The sequence below is a fragment of the Felis catus genome, chromosome A3 (genome assembly GCF_018350175.1).
Source record: "Felis catus isolate Fca126 chromosome A3, F.catus_Fca126_mat1.0, whole genome shotgun sequence".
NCBI classification, from domain to species: domain Eukaryota; kingdom Metazoa; phylum Chordata; class Mammalia; order Carnivora; family Felidae; genus Felis; species Felis catus.
The window spans coordinates 138,243,245-138,268,632 of record NC_058370.1 but is presented as its reverse complement, the minus strand read 5'-3'; the positions used below and the strand labels follow the sequence as shown (position 1 = coordinate 138,268,632).

Sequence of the window (25,388 nt, the reverse complement as noted above, 5' to 3'; positions counted from 1 at the left end):
GCTTTGCTTTGCACGGAAGTGTCCTCCCTTTTCCTTCCGTATCCAGGCTGGAAACCTCAAGTAAGTAACCCAGCAGCGAGCCCTGACTTACCGAATGACCTCGCTGGGTTTTCTAAATGCACTTCCGCAGACATAGCGGCCGGTGCAGCCATCTGAGGCACCTGCTACAGGACAGCAGTGAGATTGGGTGTAAGCACCGGTGGTGGGTTTTTTCAGACTTTCTGACTGTGCTCCGGAGTGAAAGATAGTCGTACATCGTGACTTACTGCAAACATACGCATAGAAACAAAACAAAACCCCCTTGCAACAGTACTTACTCTGTGCCATTTTCTCCTAGTTCTGTCCTGATTTAATTTACTTAAAAGTCTGGTTGCAGGCCCCAGGGAGCCCCAGGGAGCCAGCCCCGCCATCATCTGGAAAACCTGGGCTGCAGCACGCAGCAGCTGTCAGGAGGCAGGAAATAGGGATTGCGGGAGGGAGAGCGCAGGTGACAGAGAAGCTTCCGGGGCACGAGCAGCTCAGGTGGAGTGAATGCTTCTGGGCAGAGAGCCTCAGAGACGTGTCGAAACCCCGCAGATGTTCCTGTGAAATGTAAACCAGCTTCGGGAGGACTTGCAAGAGGCCGCAGACGTAGTTACCGAGGGCAGGGCTCTGCAGTCAGACTTCCGGTAGGTCCTGCCCTCCACTTCCTGCAGTGCCTCTGTCCCAGCACCCTTTCCAGGACAGCAGCGGTGATTGTAGGGCGTCGCGAAGATCGGGCAAAGCCATTTATGTAGGTTGCTTAGAGCGGGGGCTTCTGCCCGGTAATTACTGCGTTTTGGCTGTTTTTTGTATTCTGTTCTTAATTCGTCAGTAGACACCATATCTTACCGCGACCTTTCGAAAGATCGCCTGGTCAGCACTTGTGGGATGTAACAGGAATGACAAAGAAAAGTTCTGGTTCTCAGGAAACCCAGAGCCTGATTGGAGGTAGAAAATGTAAAATCGTAACCGGACCAGGGAGGACAAAGGCCCGACGAATAACGAAGATAGGGGTGCCATAGAGTTTTCAAAAAATTAAGTCAACTTCTTACTTGGTTAATATTAGAGGTAGGTAAGTAGATGAACTGAGACTAGAAGGAAAAACACATTTCTCAGCTTCTGTCTGTGTTGTTTTTCCTTAAAACAGAAACACTGTTTCTGTGGAAGGGACAGAAGGAGCAAGGCTTTTGCATTCTCGGGGCTTTCTCCTTCATCGTGTTTACTCCCCACAGGGTGGGGAGTTGCGTAGACTCGGGGTCAGGAAGGGGACAGCAGGGCCCTGTCCTGAACTTCTTCCCAGCCAATGGCCCGTCGGGTCTGGCGGGGCACAGACGAGAGCCAGGAGCCGCCGTGAGTGGAGCCTTCTCGAGGACGCCCCAGCCGCCTGGTGTTATCCCAGGCGGAGGAGGTGGGACGGGGTGCCGGGCTCCCCGTCGGTCCTGCCACTGCTCGCGGCTCACGTCTGCCTTAGGTCCCGGCCGGACCCGCCCTGACTCTCTCCCCACGCTCCAGCTCCGGAAGCCCCAGTGGCTGGTTGGCGGGAGTCCAGCTGTGGGTGAGCCCCACATCCCCCCTCATGCGCTGGAAATTCTGGAAATTCAGACCACGCCCTTTGGAGGGTGCAGCCTTCTCTGGTAGCTCAGGGCACAGTTCTCTGGCTTGTAAATTAATCGTGTCCTTTCTCGTCTACACTTTCCAGCCATTTGAGGTCCCTCCCTTCCCTGGAAGGTGATGAGCAAGCTTCCACCCTAGAAAAGAGTGAGTCTCTGTGGCCACTTCTTTTTTTTAATTTTTTTTTAATGTTTATTTATTACTGAGCGACAGAGAGAGACAATGCAAGCAGGGGAGGAGCAGAGAGAGGAGACACAGAATCCGAAACAAGCTCCAGGTTCCGAGCTGTCAGTACAGAGCCCGATGTGGGTCTCGAACCCACTGACCGCCGAGATCATGACCTGAGCTGAAATCCGACGCTCACCCAACTGAGCCACTCAGGTGCCCCATCTGTGGCTGCTTCTTAACCACTCTGAGGGAAAGGTGCCCAACAGAGAGGTTCGGGGCAGTATCCAGGGGGGATGTTTGGGGATATTTCTGCCCAGTAAATCAAGAGAAGATAGGGTATTCTCACACTTGTCACGAGGAACAGCTGTGTTCCCTTCAGCGTAAACAGTGTTTCTCCCCACCCTGGCCGCAGCCCTGCCCCTGCTGTGTGGTCCTGCCATGGGGCAGAAGGCTGCACCCTCGGCCAGCCCAGGGGGTTAGCAGCTGGCGTTGATGGGTGTCTCGTCCTCAGCTGACAAAACTCAGCTCTGAGTTCACAGGCCCGTTTCCCAGTGGCTCTGAACTACCAGCTACCCCAAAGCACACAGCTTCACAAATGCTTCGATTTCTGTTCCCCTTGAGGTCCAGAATTGTAGATTCAGAAGGACTGTTCGTACATCAGCCGCTTCCGGACTTACCACGGGTGTTGAAGAATGCGTAAGAGACGAGGAGGCAGGTATTTCCTGTGCTGGCCGGTGACAGCCTTCAGCCCCTCACTACGTCCAGCCTTTCCTCTGAATGCTCGGCCCCCGCCCATGTGCCCTCTTCTGTGACACCGTCCTGGAGTCCTGGAGACTCCGCCCCTCTTCACCGTCTCTGAAGAGAGACGTTGGTGGAGCTGGTCCGAGCTATCTGCATAATGAGGAGCGAGATTGCAGGGCCAGGTGTGGACTCCCTGTCATCCTCAGCCTCAGTTTTAAGGACATACTTTCCCAAAGATGTGCAGACAAGAGAGCCTGCTTCTGATCCCGCCTGAAATTAAACTGCATGGGGATACGGATAAAGAGAGGATAGTAGCCATGCATCATTAAGCAGCTAATTTAAGTTATGAAGTAGACATAAATCATACGTACATTTCAGCTAAAGCGTGTTAACATTCATCCACAATGATATGCTGAATGCTTACTAATTTTTCTTCTCGTTTTGTGATGTAACCAGCATAAATGTAAGTTTTGATTCATTCATTCGTTTTAGCTTGCAGTATATAAGCAAAGCAAGTCATTAAGATGTGCTTTACAGAGGAGGCTATAACAATGCAAATAAGTAACTTTTATGAATGAGCTTTAATATATTTTATTTAAATATTGGGCATAATTTTTACCCACTCAGAATATTCATCGCAAGATATGTAATGAATCATGAGTAAAAATCATGAAGTGCTGTGTTTTGTTTTTTCAATTTTCACCCAAGAAAGGAACAGTAACGGCGGCTTTGTACATTTCTCCCACATCTCTAGCAATTTCGTAGTTTCCGCCTGTCTCGAGGGCACAGTGTGTGTGTTTCAGAAACACAGCACTGTCTTTTAACAGGTTGTTTGAATTCTCCCGCTTACTGGAAAGAAAGAACAGCGGCGAGCAGCCCCAGGCTGGACCCCGTCCCCCCACCCCCGCCCTGCTGCCCTCCACCGCACTTTACTGCTGCCTCCCTTCTGCTGCCGTACGTCTGTCCCTGTCCCTCGGGGCCCAGAGGTTGGGGGAGGAGCTGCTTCATCAGGCTCTTGCTCAGACTTCCGACAGCTGGGTGAGAAGCGGCCCCTCGAGCTCAGACTCCGTGTTTAGCAGCAAAACGGTGGATTATGAGCAGACTTGAGACAGTAGGGTCACACCCGGCCACCGAGCTCTCCCCGTACTTGTCACCAGGTGCAGGAAACTCAGACAGTCAGTGCTGGTGGTGAGAGTAGAGGATGTCAAGGCAAGAAGGAAAATTGAGCTCCATGGTGACACCATGTGACCTCTGTGCCCAGGACAGAGAAAAAGAAAGGTAAGTGTTTGAAACAGAAGTCCCCTAGCTGTGAGTTCTAATTGTGTCCGGTAGGGTCCTCTTTCAACTGCTCAGGATGCCGTCATTGCAGGCTGCCTGGGGAGCTCAGTCCATCGAGTGACCGACTTCAGCTCAGGTCACTGTCTCGCAGCTTGTGAGTTCGAGCCTCGTGTCGGGCTCTGTGCCGACAGCTCGGAGTCTGGAGCCTCTTCGGATTCTGGGTCTCCCTCTCTCTCTGACCCTCCCCTGCTCACACTCTGTCTCTCTCTCTCTGTCTCTCTTAAAAATAAGTAAACATTAAAAAAGTGTTTTTAAAAAAGTAACAAGCCCAGAGCAGTTACGTCTGTGTCGTTGGAACTGTGCCATCAGGCTGAAACGGGCGAAGACCCCTACCATACAGCTTTCTGAAATGCGGTCCTCGCTGAGCCCCAGTGCGCTGTTGCCGTGAAGCCCTGTGGGCCCGGAGGCGGCTTTACCGGGAGGACCTATGAGCAGGAGGTAGACAGGGGGTCTACCCTCTGTGGTGGCTGACCTGCCTCTGCCTGGAGCTGCGGAAAGCCGAGACGGCCGCGCAGAGCGCCCCGGGCCCCCACGGGCCCCGGATGTACCCCGAGCCCCTTAGCTTTCTGTAACACAGACAAGACGGAAGAGCAGTAGGCTTGGCGAGCGGTTCCCCCATGGTCCCCAGCCGTGCCACCTTGGACCCTGTAGGCAGACCCCCCGGGACTTCCCTGCACACCCCGGGGAGCCCACTGCCACCCCAGCTTTTGAGGTGGAGGTGACAAGGGGAAATGGCGGGGGGGGGGGCACAGGCACCAGCCTTTACCCAAAATGAAGAAAGTTTTTGTTTTTGTCTGTCTTTAATGTTGACAGCTCTGGAATTAATGCTTGGTGTCAGGGCTTCAAAATACCTTTCCAAGCACAACACCCTGTTTCACTTGTGAGAATCCTTCCTCACATGCCTGTGATCGCCTCCTCTCTTTAATTTGCTTTTAATCAAGTTGTTTTTATTTTGTCATTTTTAACACTAGAACAGACCACTTTCCTCCCTGAAGGCTTTGTGTCGGTGAGACTCGTAGACAGGGATTGCATCCATGGATGATGTAACTAGATCATTCGTTGTGTCTCTGGGTCAGCGTCTTTGGCGTGGCACGTTTGTCACTGTTGATGGTGCTGGTACCGATACGTGATTATTGACGACGGTTCACTCCGTGTTGTACATCTTCTTTCCATTTCTGTCTTCAGAAACGACCTGGGCGCGCTTCTGACATAGGTGGTATATCCAGTCATTCCGATTCGGCCTGTTGTGGGACAGTAAGATTTTCCAGAATCCCACCACCGTTTTTTATAATCTGCTGCTTGGAATTCTCTCTCTCGTTCGAAAGAAAGATGGTCAAACACACAGCACTTTGGGTTTTCAAAGTACTTCTCGCGCATGAAAGAGTTCGCTTGACTTCCTCTGCAGCTGGAGGAGAACTTTGAAGCCAAACAATGGGAAATAAGTCTGTTTGATGACCCTCAGTGTGATGTTTCGGAAAGGCAGTGCCTCCTCCGATGCCGAGTTCGGGTCTGTGCGTCTAAGTTATTAGAGTTCATTGTGAAGATACCGTATGAAATCGTATTTCAGGACGTGATCCTTACGGACGACCAAGTCAGACCATCACTGATGGGGCAGACACTTGAACCGCGTGCTTCACGTCTGCACCCTTCCGTCACCTACCCAGTCCTCTGGGAGTGGCGGTAAAACTGCCGGGGTGTTCTATCCTCTCCTGCCCTCCCTCCAGAACCCTGAAGTTTGTGTTTCTGGTCGCAGGTCTAAATTTGGAAACTTTTTGGAGTGCCTGGGAGGCTCAGTCGGTTGAACATCCGACTTCGGCTCAGGTCATGATCTCACGGTCCGTGAGTTCGCGCCCCATGTCGAGCTCTGTACTGACCGCTCAGAGCCTGGAGCCTGCTTCCGATTATGTCTCCCTCTCTCCCTGCCCCTCCCCTGCTCGTGCTCTGTGCCCCCCCCCCCCCGCTCGTGCTCGTGCTCTGTTGGATAAACATTCAACAAAAACTTTTTTTTTTTAATTTTTATTTTTTTCAACGTTTATTTTATTTTTTGGGATAGAGAGAGACAGAGCATGAACGGGGGAGGGGCAGAGAGAGAGGGAGACACAGAATCGGAAACAGGCTCCAGGCTCCGAGCCATCAGCCCAGAGCCTGACGCGGGGCTCGAACTCCCGGACCGAGAGATCGTGACCTGGCTGAAGTCGGACACTTAACCGACTGCACCACCCAGGCGCCCCTCAACAAAAACATTTTTTAACAAGTAAATAAAATTGGAAAAAAATTTTTAACACATAACTATACATGATGGCTCAGGATTAATTGTTAATCCTGTTTCAAATGTCTTACTTTTTTTTTCCATGACAAAATCAATTCACCTCCTCTGCTTAGGTTAGACTTCCAGTTTATGCTACATCAGACCTTGGGGGCATTTATCACTCCAAGTACATTTCCAGTCTTTTCTCAGAACAAATCATTATAGACATGGAAGTAAGCATTCCATCTGGGTTCCGTTCCTGTCGTTAGAACACCCGTGGAAGGCCTCGTCTGAACCCGTCTCCCACGAGAAATGCCGTGGTTACCAGATGCTGGTTACAGTCAGTCCCGCGTGGATCAGGCACAGCCACTTTAGGCTCACGTGGGCGCGGTGTGGTCCAGTCCACAGTGTCTGCCCGTGCCACGCGGCACCAGGGCAGCAGTGAATTTCCCACTCAGCTAATAAATCCTCTAGGGTGCTTCAGGACTTGCTCAGTATGGTTCTGGGCTCGTTATACTTAAAAAGCAGCATGGACGTTGAAGGTTGAGGGTCATTTCATGGCGAAGGTGAAGGGCACTGTGTTCTCTCTGAGACGTAGACATCCAGTGACCTGTGTCCCAATAACTGAGCAGCGGAAGGAGAGCCATCAATGACAGCAGCTCCTCGGGGAATCAAGGCAGACAGGAAACAGGCAAAGCAGGGCGAGGTGTGGGGGGAATCACGTGCAGAGCAGTGACCCCTGCGGGAGGTCCTACGTGACCTGGACGTGACACGGAAGTACCTGGGCAGAGGCCCTTTGAGTGTGTGCTGTTAACACAGGACAGAGGGCCCACGCGGTCCCGTTAGGTGCTCTCTGCGGGACAGCTGCACACCTGGGCCTCACAGCAGCGTGGCCGTCTCAGGCCCCCTGCTGTGCAGGTGACAGAAGAGACCCCAGGGGGACGCCATCCGCCCAGCACACGCAGCAGGTGAGCAGCGGAGGTCCAGGCCGTCTGCATGGCAAGGCTGCTGCCTCCTGAAGCGAGAGGCACATCCCTCCCCAGAGAAGCTCCCGTGCCTCCTGTGGTCGGTGTCCTTTGTCGCTGCCCAGCACGGAGGCCCGCTTCTCTCTGGCGCCCTCCTCCCCGGCTCCCCGAGCCGGCCGCGTGGGCTCACTGCCCTGCAGAGGCCGTAGGCATCCGTGTCGGAGGACCGTTTGCATTTCGTGTTTCCTGAATGATTGATGGGAACGCTGCTGCCAACCTAGATCTGGGCAGGTCGTGGCTGTGCGTGGGTGGGAATCTTCCGGAAAAAGCACATCCTCTGGGAAGTGTTGGTCCTTGCAGATTTTGACCGGCCCTTCATTTCGGGGCTCGCTGTCCCTGCAGGAGAGAGGCCTCCGGGCTCGCGTGGAAGGCGTGCATACGTCATCGTCCTCCTGCTCAGCCAGCGCCGCCTGGCCCGGAGGGTATCCCGGAGTCGCAGCGTCAGACGCCGGGAGGCCGGGTTTGTGCAGACCCAGAGAATCGGCGTAGAGGTGCTTCTACCTGTGTGTCTTCGAAACAAGCAAAACCAAGTCCTCATCATTGTGAGGAAAGCAGCTTCTGTCTGTGCTGTGCGGAAGGGGGGGCGGCTTGCCCGGGGACAGTGGTCATGTTGTAGGTCCAGGCCTGGGCCCAGCCTGCAGAGCAGACGGTGCTGACTTACGTCAGCCTGTTCAAGCTGGAACCGATCCACGGCGTCTCTCCACCTGGTGCTTTTTCGTGTTTTGTCTCTACGAACAGTGTGTTCTTTTTCTAGGAAGGAGCATTGTTTTCTTTCTGATTTGTTTCATTTTTCTCTTTCCCATGAGGCTGGGAGGTGTGTGCCTTCCTTTCGTTTTCTAAAGCTGTTCAAGACCTTCTCGGTGGTACCGGGAGAGAAGAGGAGGAATTCTGTCTCCTTGTGCGGCCCGAGCTCCAGGTGCCTCTCAGAAGGTCACAGGTAGGGACAGAGCTTAGGGGAGCCACACTCGGGCTCACTCTCGCCCGCCCACTTTCTGTCCTCAGCTCCCAGATTCAGTCACAGAGCCGTGCCTGTCGTCACCTGCCGCTGACGTCTGTCCTGCGTCCGCGCCGCCCGGGCTCCCCGCTGGCACCTGGGGCGGCGTGCTGCAAGGGCTCGGGGTTGGCGGGGCGGGTGCGGACGAGCGGGGACAGGGGTGTCCACAGACCCCGTGCACAGAGGGAGCTAATGAGAGGGGGCAGCACGGCCAGCGTGAGGGGACGCAGTAGCTCTCCTGCCGCAGAACCCCGAGCGCGTTGTTGTAGGTTCTGTTTCCTGTCTGGAAGGGAGGACCCGTGAACAGAGGAGCGATGGCCTGGTGGCAGCGAGGAAGCCAGGAGTTCCGTGGACCTGTTCCCTCTGTTACACCAGGGCGAGGGAGGACGTGTCAGTATTTCTAAGATACGTGCTAAAATTTTTTAAAAACGTGTTAAAATTTAGTTCTAGGAGAATTTTTGTTCCACGAGCATTAGTTCTGGACCTTATTCATGTCCCCACATTCAAGGAAGAACAGAGTAGATTTTGTGTTTTCCCTCCTGAGAAGCAGCCGTGGGGGGAGCGGTGCCCGCGGTCACCTGTGCAGGGGCCGGCTCCGCGCAGGACGGACACACGCACGGTCTCTGCGATTCCCCGGCCCCTGGGACCTGTCGTCTCGGCACGCGGCAGGGAAACAACACGGACCTAAGGAGGAGGCGTCGGCTGTGCGACGTCTGAGGACAGTTGTACGAGATGCCGACTGCGGGCTTTCATCTGGCCCTGTGAGCTAGGACGTGGTCCCGTGGCACGTTTGTGCAAATCCAGATCACGGCTTCACAGTCGCCTTTGGGTCGGCACACTTGGGTGTCACGTCAGCGAGGCTGTGGTTCAGAGTAGGGCTTCTCCAGCTTACCTGTGCACCCAGACCCCCGGGACCCTGTCAGGTGGACGCTCTGACCTAGGTCTGGGGGTCCCGGGGTGGGGCCGAGACTGCACTCTGCCAGGGCCCCGGGGCTGATGCTGCGGGGTGGAGGGACCCCTCTGAGGGGCAGGGTATCGTGTGTTTCCCGTAGGGTTGGCTGTGAGCTTTGAGCCCTCCTGGGTGTATCCTTGTTCTCCGACATCTGCACATTCTTCTTCCTGCTTGCCTGTTTTTATGCAGTTGAGTAAAATAACTTTGATCTGTTCTTTATCTCTTTCAGCTAAAAAATGAATGTTTCGTTCAAAGCTGTGAACTTCGAAGCTACTCCTGATATACAGAAAAATTACATTTTCAACGTTTTTGTTTTTTGTTTTTTGTTTTTTTAATTTATTTTTGGGACAGAGAGAGACAGAGCATGAACGGGGGAGGGGCAGAGAGAGAGGGAGACACAGAATCGGAAACAGGCTCCAGGCTCCGAGCCATCAGCCCAGAGCCTGACGCGGGGCTTGAACTCACGGACCGCGAGATCGTGACCTGGCTGTAGTCGGACGCTTAACCGACTGCGCCACCCAGGCGCCCCCAGAAAAATTACATTTTCAAACTACAGACCGCTTTGCTGTGGTTTCACTATAAAACTGCATGCGTGACCATTGGCATTGCAAAGTCCACGTACAAAGTAGTTGGTACTTGGAAAGTATTTTCCATAGAATTAAATCCATATCTACTTAAGTCCTTAGGTCAGCCCATAAAAGGCTGTTCAACCGTTAAATGTACCTTGAATAAAGTATTAATATTCCTCTTTCGACTATAACTGGCTACGATGTTTAGTATTCCTAAGGAAAAAATACTTTTTTTTTTTTTAACGTTTATTTATTCGGGGGGAAGAGAGAGAGAGCACACGCAAAAGAGCAGGGGAGGGGCAGCGGGAGAGAGAATCCCAAGCAGGCTCCATGCTGTAGAGCCCAGTATGTAGAGCTCCATACTGTAGAGCACAGAGCCCAACGCAGGGCTCGATCTCCCAAACCATGAGATCATGTCCTGAGCTGAAATCAAGAGTCAGATGCTCAACCGACTGAGCCACCCAGGCGCCCCTGTGGGGTTTTTTTATTATTATTATTTCTAATTTGAGATCCCAAACCCTTTTTCTTTAAAGAATGGATCTAATTTTATTTTTATTCATGTGGCCATTCACATATCCCGACAGTGCTTACTGAAAATTACATTTTCCTTCAGTGATTTGGGGATACTGTCTTGTCCAGTAAATTCTGTGTGCAGTTGGGCATGTCTTCTCTTTTTTCAGTAAATAATCTTTACTTTTTCGGATTCTTTAAGGTTCACGTTAAAGTTTATTTAGCATTACAGAGAGTTCCATATGCCCTCTCTTCTGCGTACGATTTTATTAATATATTATTAACATCTGTAAACATCTTGCGTTCCTGTGCTACATTTGTTACAATAGATGAACCTATACTGATTGGTCCATTATGATCAAAATCCATTAGTTTAGAGTTCACTCCCGGTGTTGTATGTTCCGTGAGTCCGGACAAGTGGGCAATGATGCGTACCCACCATTATCGTACCCTGCAGGATAGTTTCACTGCCCTCAACGTCCTCTGTGTCCTGCCTGCTTGTCCTTCCCCTCCCCCTGGCCCCTGGAAACCACTGATCTGTTTGCCTCTTCAGTTTTGCCTCTTCCAGATTGTCTTATTGTTGGGACCATACAATACGTAGCCTCTTCGGACGGGTTTCTCTTACATGGCGGTGTGCCTTTAAGATTCCTCCAGGGCTTCTTGTGGTTTGCTAGCACGTATCTTTTGATTACTGAAAAATACTCAATTGGCTGCGTGTACCCGTATCAAAAGACGTCTCGGCTGCTTCTGGTTTGGGGCAGTTACGAACAAGGTTGCCGTCGACGTTCTCGTGCAGGATTTTGTGTGGACGCGGGTTCTGCAGTTACTTGGCTAAGCGCCTGGAGCACTGTTGCTGGCTCCTACGGTAAGCCCGGGTTTGGTTCCGCTGTACCTGCCAGGCCGTCTTCCCGAGCAGAGCACCGTCTTGCGCTTTCCCCGGCGATCAGCACCATTTCCTGGTGCTCCTCATCTCCGCCAGCGTGTGGTGGTGGCATCTTGCCGGGCTCCCCGTTCCAGCGGGTGTCTGCTGGTGTTTCACTGCCGTTTTGGTTTGCAGTTTGCAGGTCCCTAATGACAGATGTGTGATGGGGAGCATTTCTCATCTTATTTGCCATCTGTATACCTTCGTTGAGGCACCTGTTCAGATCCGTTGTCCATTTATTAATTGAGTTGTTTTCTTGTTGATTTTTAAGAGTTATTTGTATATTTTGGATACAACCCCTTTCTTCATGAGATGTGCATTTTGCCAGGATTTTCTGTCACTTCTCATTCTCTTGACATGGTCTTTCACAGGGCAGTTCTTAGTATTAATGAGTCGTGTTTTTGTATCTAAAAAGTTATCACCGAATCCAGGTCACTTAGATTTTCTCATATGTTCTGTTCTAGAAGTTTCACAGTTTTGCATTTTACGTTTAGGTCTCTTACCCACTTTGGGTTAAGTCTTGTGAAGGATGAAGGTCTGTGTTTCGATCGATCCCCCACGTAGATGTCTGGTCGTCCCAGCACCATTTGTCAAAGGGACTGTCCTCCCTCCGTTGACTTCCCTTTCCTCCTTCACTGAAGATCAGCTGGCTGGGTTTAGGAGGCCTGTTTCTGGGCTCTCTGTTCCCATCCATTGAGGCGCTCGTTCTCTTCCTTTGCTGGGGTCACAGTAGCTTAATAGTAAGTCTCAAAGTTTGGGGTGTCCGTTCTCCAGCATTGACCATGTCTTCACTACTGTGTTGGATTTTTACGGTCTTTGCGTCTCCACCTAAAGCAGACCGCCGCCGGTACGTTTATGTCCACAAAGTAACCTGGGGGTTTTGACTGCGGTTGCACTGAATCTGCCGGGGGAGCTGTGAGGAACGGACACCCTGGCGATGTTACGTCCCCCTGTCTGTCAACATGGAGCGTCGTTCCGTTCGTTCACACCGCTTTTGACTTCTTTCAGCAGAGACTTGGAGTTTTCCTCACACAGTTGTAACTATTCTGTCAGATTCACCTCTTACTGTTTCATTTGTGTCGGTGCTAACGTCAAGGGTAATATGTTTGTAATTTCGAATTTCAGTTCATCGCTGGTATGGCAAGTCAGACCGACTGACTCATGTATTATCTTCGTATCCTGTCCCCTTTAGTTGCTTATGTTTGGGAGGGCTTTTTGTTTGGTTCTGTTCCGTTTTCGTGTCAGTCTTTTGGGATTTTCTGCATAGACGATTTTATCATCTGCAGAGAGGGTTTTATTTCTTCCTTTCTAATCTGTACATCTTTTCCTTTTTTTTTTTTTTTTGTCTTATTGCATTACTTGGGGACTTCTAGTATGATGTACAATAGGAGTAAAAAGAGGACATCCATGCCTTATTCATGATCTTACAGGGAAAACGTCTAGTTTCTCATCATTAAGTACGCCCGGAACTCAACACCCAGAAAACAAATAATCCAGTGAAGAAACGGGCAAAAGACATGAATAGGCACTTTTCCAAAGAAACATCCAGAAGGATGACAGACAGATGACAAGATGCTCACCATCAGTGTCTGTTGGGTGATTTTTAATAAACAGTGTCTTTCAAGGAATTGGTCCATTTCATCTAAGTTATGAAATTTGTGGACATAGTTGTCCTTAATATTCCTTTATTATCCTTTTAGTGTCTGTGTGGTGAGTAGTGATGTGTCCGTCCCTTTCATTTCTTTTTTTTTTAATGTTTATTTATTATTGAGAGACAGAGAGACACAGAGTGTGAGCAGGGGAGGGGCAGAGAGAGAGGGAGACACAGAATCCAAAGCAGCTCCAGGCTCCGAGCCATCAGCACGGCCCAACGTGGGGCTCGAACTCCCCAACTGCCAGGTCATGACCTGAGCCAAAGTCAGACGCTCAACCGACTGAGCCACCCAGGCGCCCTCCCTCCCTTTTATTTCTAATATTAGTGTTCATGTCTTCTCCTCTATTTCTTTGTTAGCCTGGCTAGACATTTATAAATTTTACTCATTTTGTCAGAAAAACAGCTCTGAGTTTTGTTGATTTCCTTTGTTGGTTTCCTGTTTTCAGTGTCATTGATTTCTGCTTTAATTTTTATTTCTTCCCTTTCTCTTCTACACTCTCTGCCTTTCTGTAGTGTTTTGATATGGAAGTTTAAATAATTGATTTTAAGATCTTTTCAAATATATGTGTCTAATGCTATAAAATTCCCTCTTAGCACTGCTTTTCCTGAATCTCACAAACTTTGATAAGTTGCATGTTCATTTTCACTTAAGTCCCACGTGTGTTTGCATGTCGTTTTAAATGCAGAAACTTCCTCGGGTACATGGGCATTTGCCAGGGTGCAGAGCAGATAGCTCCCTGCCACCTGTTCATATATTCAGCTCGTTTCTAAAGTGGGTCTGGGAACTTGCAGTAGAATGTTTGTTTCTGTGTTGATCTGACAGAATTTGAAGAGTTCCAGAGATCTTCTTTCTCTGCAGGTGAATTCTGACCCACACGGGAGCGATTGTCACCTGTTCTTTACGTGATATGAAAGGGTGTATCACTTCCCGTGTCAGCGCAGTCCCACGTTTAGTGATGCTGATAGTCAAGACATCTTTCTTTCTAGGAAGCCAAGAACAACTCATTCCAGAATGTAAACTCAGTCATCCATCGTTTTTAGACATAGGAATTATTTAGTGTCATCAAGAAAGAAATTTTTTTCAAAAAAAAAAAAATTCAGACATTTAAAATTCAGTAATTGTCATCTTTCTTTTGTCCGGACTTATAATTGCAATACAACCTATTTTCTGTCGAGTTCCTTATTTTCACCTTCCCTCTTTAGATCTTTCTTTCAGTCTCTGGTAAAGACCCTAGAGCGTCGTACAGTTCCAAGAGGACTAAGCACAGGCGAAAAGCCATGCTAGCGTGGCCCGTGGCAGACCCTCCCTGGTGATTAATGCTTAGGCCGAGGGACAGGCTGGGCCACAGAGACACTGCGTCCCTTACAGGTGTCACACAGCTTGTTTTCTGACCGTCTTCCAAACTGTATTCGGGATCTAAATACCGACGCCTTCAGTCTGTGTTCAAAAGCCCTCTTCTGACTGTGTGACCGCCCCGTGTTGTCACTTCCATATCCACGGTCTCCTTTATAACCAGCACAGGCCGTTTGATCATTATGACGGTTTACGTGTACTCCGTGTGTATACCAGGTGTCAGATTCCAAACCGTATCAGAAGAGACATTCACAAAAAGATTCCCTTCTTCTGAGAGCTGATGCAGCCCCTTCGATACCCACGCGTGAGCCCTTCTTCAGAGCGCCACCCTCGCTCCCCCGCAGCACGCTAGCAGGGCTGCATGGCCGTGAGTTACCCCCTGCGGGGTGGCCCTGGGGGTGGAGCTTTCACGTGTGGCTCCCCTGCCTCCCGTCGGGGCACCTGTGAGGTAGAGCTTTCCCTCCAGAGCTGCGCACACGCACCCACGCACACCACTGAATCAGGCTAAGCACCGTCCTCAGGACCTGGGCCTGAGGCGCATCTTCGCTCACTTTCCTCCCCTGCTCCCCCATGCCTGGCGGGCCTCCTTTCGGGGTCGGCTTGTGGGCAGCCTTCTGTTTGAGCTTGCCTCCCCGAACGGATAGAAAAGATGCGGCGGCTTTCGCCGCGGGAGGGCGCAGCCTCTGGTTTCCACATGGTTACCGCACAGCTATGGAAACAGTAGGGACATCGCCTTCGCCTTTGGTCCTTGTGGCGCTTTGCCGAGAAAACCGGCATACATCTTACGACGGACACCATTGCAGACTTAAGCGAGAAAGGAAGGCGTGCTGGCGTCCCTCCCGCTGCCACGTCGGCAGTTCCCTCCCGCAGGCGTGTTCGGCGCGAAGGCGTGCTCACTTACCGCCAACTAACTAGCTTGGCTTTGCTCTCGTCCCAGGCTCCATGGTGCCCTTTTCGATGAGGATCTTACACGCGGAGCTTCAGCAGTACCTGGGGAACCCGCAGGAGTCACTGGACAGGCTGCACCGAGTGAAGGCCGTCTGCAGCAAGGTACCGATGGTGCCCGGGTGGGCCGCTCTGGCACTCCTCCCCCCCCCCCCCCGCCACCTGGCGGAGAACCCCCTCCCTTCCCCTTCCTTGGAGGGAGCAGCCACATCACTCTCTACCCAGCCCACCCGACATCCACCGTCACCGCTTCCTGCGGGAAGGCAGGGGGACCCAGTTCATCGTGACCGTGGTATTCTTGCCTGCCGAAGTTGTTGTTGGGGGCAGAGGATGCAAAGCTTGGGGCCTGAAATCCTTCTTCCTTAGTATTTGTTGTTGTTGTTGAAGAAGAACTGACATGACAAACCATATTCGTACCAGGTGTAGAACCCAGTGGTTCAATATCACTTACGTTAGGAAACAGTCACCGCAACAGGTCTGGTTACCGCTGGTCACCGTGGAAGGTCATGACAGTGTTAGTGACTGGCTTCCCATGCTGTACGTCACATCTCTCTGTCTTACTTAACTTTGCATCCGGAAGGTTGACACCTCTTCATCCCATTCATTTCACCCATCCCCCTCCCTCTGGCAGCCGTTGGTTTGTTCTCTGTGTGTCCGAGTCGGTTTCCGTTTTGTTTTGTATTTTAGGTTGCACGTGTGGGTGGAGTCATACATATCTGTCTTTCTCTGACTTATTTCACATAGCCTAATAGCCTCTAGATTCATCGGTGTTGTCACAAGTGGCAACATTTCATTCTTTTCACGGCTGAGTAATATTCCGTTATATGTATATACCCCACCTTTTTAATCCGGTTGTCCATTCGTGGACATCTATGACGTTTAACTTCCAAATCTTGACTGTTGTAAATAATCCTGTAATGAACATAGGGGTGCATATGTCTTTTTGGATTAGCGTTTTCATTTTCCTCAGATAAGTGCCCAGAAGTAGATTGCCGGATCGTAGAGTCTTCCTGTTTTCAGTTTTGAGAGAACCTCCGTATTGTTTTCCGTGGTGGCCGCACGGTTTGCAGTCCCTCCAGCAGTGCACGGGGCTGCCTTTTCTCCCACCGCCTCACCAACACCTGTTAGTTCTTATCTTTCTGATCCAAGCCATTCTGACAGGTGTGAGGTAACACCTCGTTGTGGTTTGGATTTGCATTTCCGTGATGATTGGTGATGTTGAGCATCTTTCCGTGTGCCCGTTGGCCGCCTGTGTGTCTTCCCTATCTAGCAAAATGTCTCTTCGGGCCCTCTGCCTGGCTGGGTTTTTTATATGGAATTTTATGAGCTCTTTGTATATTTGGGATGTTAACCCCTTATCAGATACGCTGTGTATTCAGTGGGTTGCCTTTTCATTTTGTTGATGATTCCCTTTGCTGTCAAAAGCATTTTAGTTTGATTTAGTCCTTTTTGTTTGTTCTTGCTTTTTTATCGTCCTTGCCTGAGTAGACAGATCCAAAAATATCACCAAAAGCAGTGTCCTACAGCTTACTGCCTATGTTTTATTCTAGGAGTTTTATGGTTTCAGGTTTTATATTGAAGTCTGGAATCCATTTTGAGTTCATTTTTGTGGATGGTGTAAGAAGGTGGTTCACTTTCACTCTTTTGCAGGTCGCTGTCCAGTTTCCCTGACATTTATTGGAGAGACTTTCCTTTCCCCGTTGTATATTTTTGTGTCCTTCGTCACAGATCAATTAACGATGCTTTTATGGTCAGCTACCTGTTGCGTTGACCTGTGTGTGTGTGTCTTTGTGCTGGTACCAAACTGTTTTGATTACCGTAGCTTCTAGTAGGTCTTGAAACCAGGAAGCATGATACTCCCGTACCTCTCTTCTTCCTCAAGGTTGCTTTGGCTCTTCATGGTCTCTTGTGCTTCTGTACAAACTTTGGGGATTATTTTCGTTTATTTTAGCTCTAGTTCTGTGAGAAGGGCCGTTGGTGTTTTGATAGGGATTGTGTTGAATCTGTAGGCTTCTTCGGGTATTCTGACAATATTTTTCCAGTCCGCAGCACAGAGTATCTTCCTGTATACTTGCATCGTCTTCAGTTTCTTTCATCAGTTTTCTGAGTGCAAGTGATTCACCTTGGCTATATTAACTCCTACATATTTTATTCTTCTTGATGCAGTAGTAAACGGGATTATTTTCTTAATTGCTCTTTTGATAGTTGGTTATTATTATATAAAAATGCAACGGGCGCCTGGGTGGCTCAGTCGGTTGAGCGTCTGACTTCGGCTCAGGTCATGATCTCGCAGCTCGTGAGTTCGAGCCCCACGTCGGGCTCTGTGCCAACAGCTCGGAGCCTGGAGCCTGCTTCGGATTCTGTGTCTCCCTCTCTCTCTGCCCCTAACCCACTCACATTCTGTCTCTGTCTCTCTCAAAAATAAGTAAACATTAAAAAAACTAAAATAAAAAAAATGCAACAGATTTCTGAATACTGATTTTGTATCCTGCCAATTTTAATGAATTGAATTTAATGAATTCGATCCTGCCAATTTAATGAATTCATTTATTGGGTTTAATAGTTTTTGGGTGGATGCTTTAGGGGTTTCTATATGTGGTGTCATATCAACTGTGAATAGTGACAGTTTTACTTCCTAATTACTTGGATGCCATTTATTTCTTTTCCTTATTGCTGCAGCTGGGACTTCCACTAAATTGTTGGATAAAAAAGTGTTGGATAAAAAAAGTGTTGAATAAAAATGGTAAGAGTGGGCATCCTTAACTTGTCCCTCATATTAGAGGAAATGCTTTCGATCTTTTATCGTTGAGTATGTTAGCTGTGGCTTTGTCATATATGGCCTTTATTATATTGAGGTACATTCCCTCTATACACACTGTGTTGAGAGTTTTTAATCATAAGTGGACATTAAATTGTGTCAGATGCAGGGCACCAGGGTGGCTCAGTCGGTTGGGCGGCCGACTTCAGCTCAGGTCATGATCTCGCAGTTCTCAGGTTCAAGCCCCACGTCAGGCTCTGTGCTGACAGCTCAGAGCCTGGAGCCCAATTCGGATTCTGTGTCCCCCTCTCTCTCTGACCCTCCCCCGCTCACACTCTATGTCTCTCTCTATCTCAAAAATAGACGTTAAAAAAATTTTTTTAAATTGTATCAGATGCTTTTTCTGCATCTGTGGCGATACCACAGGATTTTCATTCCTCATTTTGTGAGCGTGATGTGCCAGATTGATATGTGGGTGTTGAACCATCCTTGCATCACTGCAACAAATCCCACTTGCTTGTGGTGTATGATCCTTTTATTGTAGAGTTGAATTCAGTTTGCTGAGACTCTGTTGAGGATTCTTGCATGTATGTTCATCAGGGATATTGGCCTGAAATGTTCTCTTAGTAGTTGGCCTGTTCAGATTTGCTGTTTCCTCCTTGTTCGATGTTGGAGGATTATATGTTTCTAGGAATTTATTCATTTCGTCTGGGTCGTCCAACTTGTTGGCATGTAAGTCTTCCTCGGTATCCTTGGTAGATTAAAAGCAGGGAAATCTCTCTTGTGTACGAATCACATGCCCTTAAACGTGGCAGACCTGTGTGTCTTCTCTGTCTAGCAAAATGTCTCTTCAGGCCCTTCACGCATCCTGCAAATCCTACAAGCACCCACTTTGTGTCTCACAGAGGCCCGGGAGCAATGTTTAAGGAAGTAGTAGTTTAAAATGTTCCAGAATCAAAGCAAGTCCTACTGTGTGATGACAACTGGCATTCGTAATGCTGACTCTGAAGGCAGGTAAGGTTCAGAAGCGCTTTGTGAATTGTTCTTGGTTGAACGCTAACAGTGACGCGGAAGGCACCAAGCTGCATCCACAGGTCAGATTATGCTGTGAAGTGATATTCGGAAGAAAGAGGGGACTTAGAGTCTCTCCACCTCCGGATGTTGGGCCACCCCACCGCTCAGGCTGCTCACCATTAGATGGAAGCGAAGTGTCTGTTCCTGCCTCCCTCGAGGTGAGGTCGCATCTGCGGAGCGCCCAGAGCTGTAACCACAAGCGGTGAGGGCAGCAGCACGACACGGCCCTGTGTTAAATGAGAGTGTATCTTTCCGGTCCCTCCTTTCAGTCTCGTTATTCTTGAGGAAGGTTTTAGGGGCTTTTTCCAAGATGCCGGCGTCCTCAGGACTCCCGGCAGGGAGGCGGACGGGCTCCTTCCCGCACAGCAGCCCTCACTCCGGCGCGAGCAGGTGTCCCAGGCACCTCACAGCCTCCGCCCTGCATAACTTCAGAGAGACAGGAAAACTCTTCTTTCTTGTAGGCTAATCGGTTGACAGGGAACATTTTTTTTAGGGTCCAACACTTTTTTCCTTGAATCTTAAAACACTTAAGATACAGCTATTTTCAGACATAAGCGTATAACTTGTTGCCGAGAAACGCAAAATCAATGATTTTCTAAACTGTACGCAGATGATTTTGTTAATTACGTTTTTCATTTACCTCCATATCGCATCAGGGGAATTTTTATGTACTTGAGAGAAAATTCCAAGTGTTCCAGTGACTCAAGGGGAGAAAAGAAGACGTTTTAGGAGTCCGTTTTCCTGGTCCTGAGGTATCTCATGTGCTGCAGGGTAGGGAGAGACAAGGGCAGGTCTTGCCTCCACGACTGCTCTAGACTGCTGTACCCTTCCCCCTGAAATACAGCGTGTTCGTCAGGGACTGGTCTCTGTTCCTCAGCATTTTTCTAATAACAGCTCATTTAATCCTTATGCAAACTCAGTAAAGTAGGGATTCCATTACCCCCGTTTACAGCTAAGTAAACTGAGGCACGGAGAGGCCAGCTAACTTGTGATCATGTGATTCGACCCCTCGTTGTGACACGTCCCAGCCGAAGGGAGAAAGACCGACAGTGTTCCTGCCTGTACGAACACGTCTTACTGCGTTTGGTGGTAGATTGAACCAACGAATAAGAGCCCCGGGACCAGTGTCTGAAATCCCCGGTCCCACAGGCCGGCCCCCAGAGATGGGGTCCGTCCTCACTCAGGTGGTTTCATCCCCGGGTGGCCAGGCGGTGACAGCCGACGGCTCATGAGGGCAGAGAGGTGAGCAGGCCCAGTGCGGTCACGCCACGGGAGCCCCTGGCCCGGCGCGGCCTGCGGTGTAGGGACCCGCTGCCGGGGCCTGAGCGTGACTGGTCTCTCGGGTGCCACCTGGGTGTGGACATCCCAGCCCAGGTCACGGGGCCGCGCCGTGCGCCAGTGGGTGTCCTTCTGACGGCACGACCCAGATGTAAGCCCATCCGTCTCGTGCTGCTGAACTGAGAGAAGGGCGGGTGGTTCTAATTCTGGAAGGGACACAGGCAGCCCGTCCTGGAAGGGACGGTGTGTTGGCCTCTGGCCAAAAGGATTTCCATGGCTAATCTCAACATGTACCTGCCGTGTGTTCCAACTTAAAACCTGGCCCCGCCTCCCAAGACAGAGGCAGCCCCACGTGACAGGACTGGTGGTGGTAAAGAGAAGGGGGTGGGGGACACAGAGCAAGGTGGTGCCCGCGGGCCCCCCACGGCTCCTCCACCACCACCCGGCAGATAAGAAGCCCAGCCCCTGAGCTTCCGCTCTCCTCCTCCTGCACGCTGCCCCCCTGCCCCCCAGAGGCCAGTGTTACCTGCAAGCTCGTCCCGTGCATAATTGAGGGTGGTTTCAGCCGGAGAGGCCCCTGGGGGCTTTGAAGCGGGAGTGGTCTGTCTTTGACCCGCTGTCAGGTCAGTGGGCAGATGTGTATGAGCACCTGTGTGCACAGCCCGCGACAGTTCAGGGCTGAGCACGACACCCGCCACCCCCCGCCCCATCCTCTGTGAGCGCGGTTTCCGGGGCTCCGCTTCCCCCGCCCCGTGATCCGTGAGCCATTCCCCAGTATACCGTGGACACGCAGGGTGAGGTGGCAGGAAAGCAGTGTTCGTGCGGGGACTTATTTACTCAAGTACAAAATCCAGGGGCGCCTGGGTGGCTTGGTCAGTTAAGCATCTGAAGCCCTGTGTCAGGCTCTGTGCTGACGGTGTGGAGCCTGCTTGGGATTCTCTGTCTCCCTCTCTCTCTGCCCCTCCCCCACTCGCACTGTCTCAAAATAAACTTACAAAAAAAGTGCAAAAGCTGAAAATACTAAAGGCCCGCACACCACTCTTGTGGCAGCCTGCTCTGGCGGGGTAAAGTTAGGGGCACGGATGCATTACCTGCATACAGGTCTGTTCTGTGCACAGCCACTGATCCGCTCTGCTCTCCACCTATAAACCAGAGGTCAGGGGTCAGGGGTTGGACCACAGGGTTCCGAGGCTCCGTCCGACACCAGCAGGCTGGTGTTTTGAGTCGGTCACAGCCAATGGGAAACCCCAGGAGAGCTGTAAACCTCAGGCTCTTGACCAGGACCCTCCCCACATCCCTGTGCTCTCTCCTGTGTCCTTGAGCGCGGCCCCCAGGGTATGCCAGGTCGAGCGCCCACAGTGGTCGTGGGGTCACCGTGACCACGTGAGCGGTGCCCGCACCATAACGTGCTGTGCTCTGTGTTTTACACCCTCCGTTAACACGACAGCCGTCTGAAGTGATAGCGCCCCCGTTTTGCAGACCTGGAAGAGTCACCAGGGTCTGACAGCGGGTGGGGGTGGGGGAGCCTACGCTAGAACAGGTCGCCCGGCCCCAGAAACCTGGTCCTGACTCTCCCCGTGAGGTCACGCTGCGGTCTCCCGGGCTCCCCCGAGTGCAGCAGACTCCCTGCCGCCCTGGGAACGTGGCCCAGGCAGCACACTTGGGTGTCGCCTTGACGGGGACCGTGGCGCCAGCGGCTGGGCTCACAGGACCAGGGGGTGGGGCTCTCCGCTGCTGAGGGGTCAGGACATGGAGTCACATCTCCTCGGGTGACGTCCTCCACCCATCCCCTCCCCCAGCCTTCCTTCCTTGGCCTGCACACCTGGCCCCTCCTCCTGCCCGACCCGGGCGCTGGTATTGAGCCCTGGGGCACGGACTCGGTGACTCCCTCCCAGACGCGGCGTGGCCGCCGGTGTCCGGTAGTGGGTGGAGAACCGGGCCACCCCCTCGAGGCTTCAGGACGGGAAGTCGGGCCGGGGCTGCATGTGGTGGCCTCAGACTGGCCAGGAGCCCTGATGCCGGTCTGAGAGGCTCAACTCAAGGACAGTCTACACAACTAGAGTTGTCGTTTCTGGGAAGAAAGCAGTTACTACGTTCCCATTCCCCTTAGGGCTGTCTGTCCCCTGTGCTCTCACTGCTCCTATGGCGTCTGTTGTTGGTCCTCAAGGTCGTTTTTCCGGGCCAGAGGTCAGCAGTGGTTGTAGAATCAAATGCTCACACAGGGTCAACGTGGAGCAGGAAGCCAGGCCAGGACGGTGGAAGGTTGCTGTCCCTTGGGAAGGGACTGAGGGCTTCAGGCTGTGAGAACATGAGAGCACTGCCACGGGTGCAGATAATACACTGTGACCGTGTGAGTGGATGATACGCTGTGACCGTGTGCACGGATAATATATTGTGACCTTGTGTGTGGATAATACGGTGTGACTGTGTGCACAGACAACACGCTGACCATGTGTGTGGATAATGTGCTGTGACTATGTGGGTGGATGATACGCTGTGACCATGTGCAGATAATACGCTGTGACCATGTGCAGACAATACGCTGTGACCGTGTGTGTGGATAATACGCTTGACCGTGTGCAGATAATACGCTGTGACCGTGTGTGTGGATAATACGCTTGACCGTGTGCAGATAATACGCTGTGACCGTGTGCGTAGATAACACGCTGTGACCGTGTGCAGACAATACGCTGTGACTGTGTGCGTAGATAATACGGTTGACCGTGTGCAGATAATACACTGTGACCATGTGCAGATAATACGCTTGACCGTGTGCAGATAATACACTGTGACCGTGTGTGTAGATAATACACTGTGTGCACAGATAATATACTGTGACTGTGTGTGTAGATAATACGCTGTGACCATGTGCAGATAATACGCTGTGACCGTGTGTGTAGATAATACGGTTGACCTTGTGCAGATAATACGCTGTGACCATGTGCAGATAATACGCTGTGACCGTGTGCAGATAATACGCTTGACCGTGTGCAGATAATACACTGTGACCGTGTGTGTAGATAATACACTGTGTGCACAGATAATATACTGTGACTGTGTGTGTAGATAATACGCTGTGACCATGTGCAGACAATACGCTGTGACCGTGTGTGTAAATAATACACTGTGTGCACAGATAATATACTGTGACTGTGTGTGTAGATAATACGCTGTGACCGTGTGCGTAGATAATATGCTGTGACCGTGTGTGCAGATAATACGCTGTGACTGTGTGCGTAGATAATACACTGTGTGCACAGATAATATACTGTGACTGTGTGTGTAGATAATATGCTGTGACCGTGTGTGTGGACAATACACTGTGACCGTGCGCGGATAATACACTGTGTGTGTGCGCGGATAACACACTGTGACCATATGCTGTGACTGTGTGTGCAGATAACACACTGTGAGCTTTGCCGTCTGACAGCTGTGTCTCCAGCAACAGTCAGCTAGCTCTTCACAGTTTTGATCCCAGCATGGATTCCCCAAGTGAGAAGGAACAGCCTTAGATGGCAGCCGCACACAAGGGCCCCGGAGCAGGCCCGGACCTGGGGTGTCAAGGCATGATGTGGTTTCCAAACAGTCATCTAACTCCACAGCCCTGACGTGGGAAATGTTCACACACGATGCTCATTTTCAAAGCCAGCCCACAGATTTATTACGGCAGTACGGTCTCCTGTAAACAACATCCGCTGAAGGGAGAACAGCATTGTGTTAGCTCTGTGGGTAACAGGAACAGAGGCCGTTCTATTCTTTTTTATTTTCTCAGCCGTAGTTGTGTCAGCGTACTTTAACTTTACAATCAGGCATTTTTCTGTTGAAAAAAAGTTAAACGAGACCGCAGGACAGAGAAGGTGAAGTTGAGACAGCGGTAACAGGAAAGGAGCCAAAAAGCAGGTCTGACTCCTGGTCACCAGAGCCACGAGGGAAACGGCGTCAGGACACAGTTCTCGGCGTCTAGAAAGCAGTCGTTTGCTCAGAAGAGGCCAGGCTTTCCCTAATGTGGAAGCTTCCCCAGACAGTGGTTACAGACTCTCTGTAGTCAGCCAGGGAGCCTGAGATTAGACCGTGGTCCCGAATTGTAACAGGGGGCCCAGTTTGAGCAGGACGTCACTTGTGACCTTTACCAGGTGGCCCAGGGCACCCATTTTCCCTGCTGTCTTTGATGCAGAAGAATGTGGTAGACTAGTAGATGTTTGGATGGTGTGATTGTATCTGTGAAGGTGAAATGCTCCTTGATCTCAAATTTGCTGTGCTCCCGGGCCTCGGGCAAGCTAGAGACCATCGCATCAGGACAGCAGGTGCCTCTGTCCCGCAGTCCCTCCTTCTCCGGCTTCTCTGCAGCCCGTCTCTGCTGCTAGTCCTGAGAGATCTTTACAGACCAGTTGGGAGAGAGCCAAGGGAACAGAGTTCTAACACCACTTGCAGAAGTAGACACGGTCCATAAGGAACGATGCCAAAGTAAATTGGGGTGTGGGTCGTTGCCGATACGGACGTGCCCCGCGTGGTCTTGAGCTCAGCTCCATCCTTCCCACAACCCAGCAGCCTCCACCTGTCCCAGGTTAGCCTGGCGGAAGGAACCTCGTAAAAGAAGTGCTACTTTAGAGACCCCCACAGCTGAAGAAGCCGGAGGGTCAGGTATGTTTTTGTGCAAAAGAAACATACTCCAGAGTGTTGATAGGAATGGTTCTCTGCGGCTGACTGCTAATAAGGCAGAGGTGACAGCTTTGTCTCTAGGAAGTCTTGATGTCTTTCAGCTGGCCCTCACTAGCCAGCTCCTCAGGGAAACGCTCCAGGAGGCTGGCCATCGGCATGCTGACAACGTCTGCCCTGCCAGGCCTCACCTGACCCGGATGGTGCCGTTGCCTGCTTTCCTGCCGCTGTAGCAGAGAACAAATTGATTGTGGCTTCATCAGATAAGATGGGAGTGATTGGCAAGTAGAGAGAGATCACTGAAAGGCTGGAGGCGGCCTCTCCGCCCTTTGCCACTGATGCTTATGCTCCTGGGCCCGTGTGTGCACGGAGTACACAAGCAGGTGACAGGAGCATCCCCGTCGCCGGGGATCAGCTGGGAGAGACTCACGCTCCTGGCCTTGTGTGTCAGAGTACACAAGCAGGAGGTGACAGCAGGGTCCCCGTTGCTGAGGATCAGGGTGGGAGACGCTCACCCTCCTGGCCCTCAGAGGAGCCCCAGAGTGTCCCTGTCATTGGGGTTTTACAAGG

General features: G+C 51.1%; 1 protein-coding gene across 2 annotated transcripts in view; it reads left to right on the top strand.

The window, feature by feature from the left end:
* The window catches only part of TRAPPC12 (trafficking protein particle complex subunit 12), an 82,666-nt gene that overhangs the window by 32,121 nt on the left and 25,157 nt on the right, over window positions 1-25,388 (top strand). For both annotated transcript variants that reach the window (XM_003984542.5, XM_045055023.1), the window contains exon 6: window positions 15,045-15,157. In XM_003984542.5, the coding sequence (XP_003984591.3) occupies window positions 15,045-15,157 (113 nt within the window). The remainder of the gene's footprint in view (window positions 1-15,044; window positions 15,158-25,388) is intronic.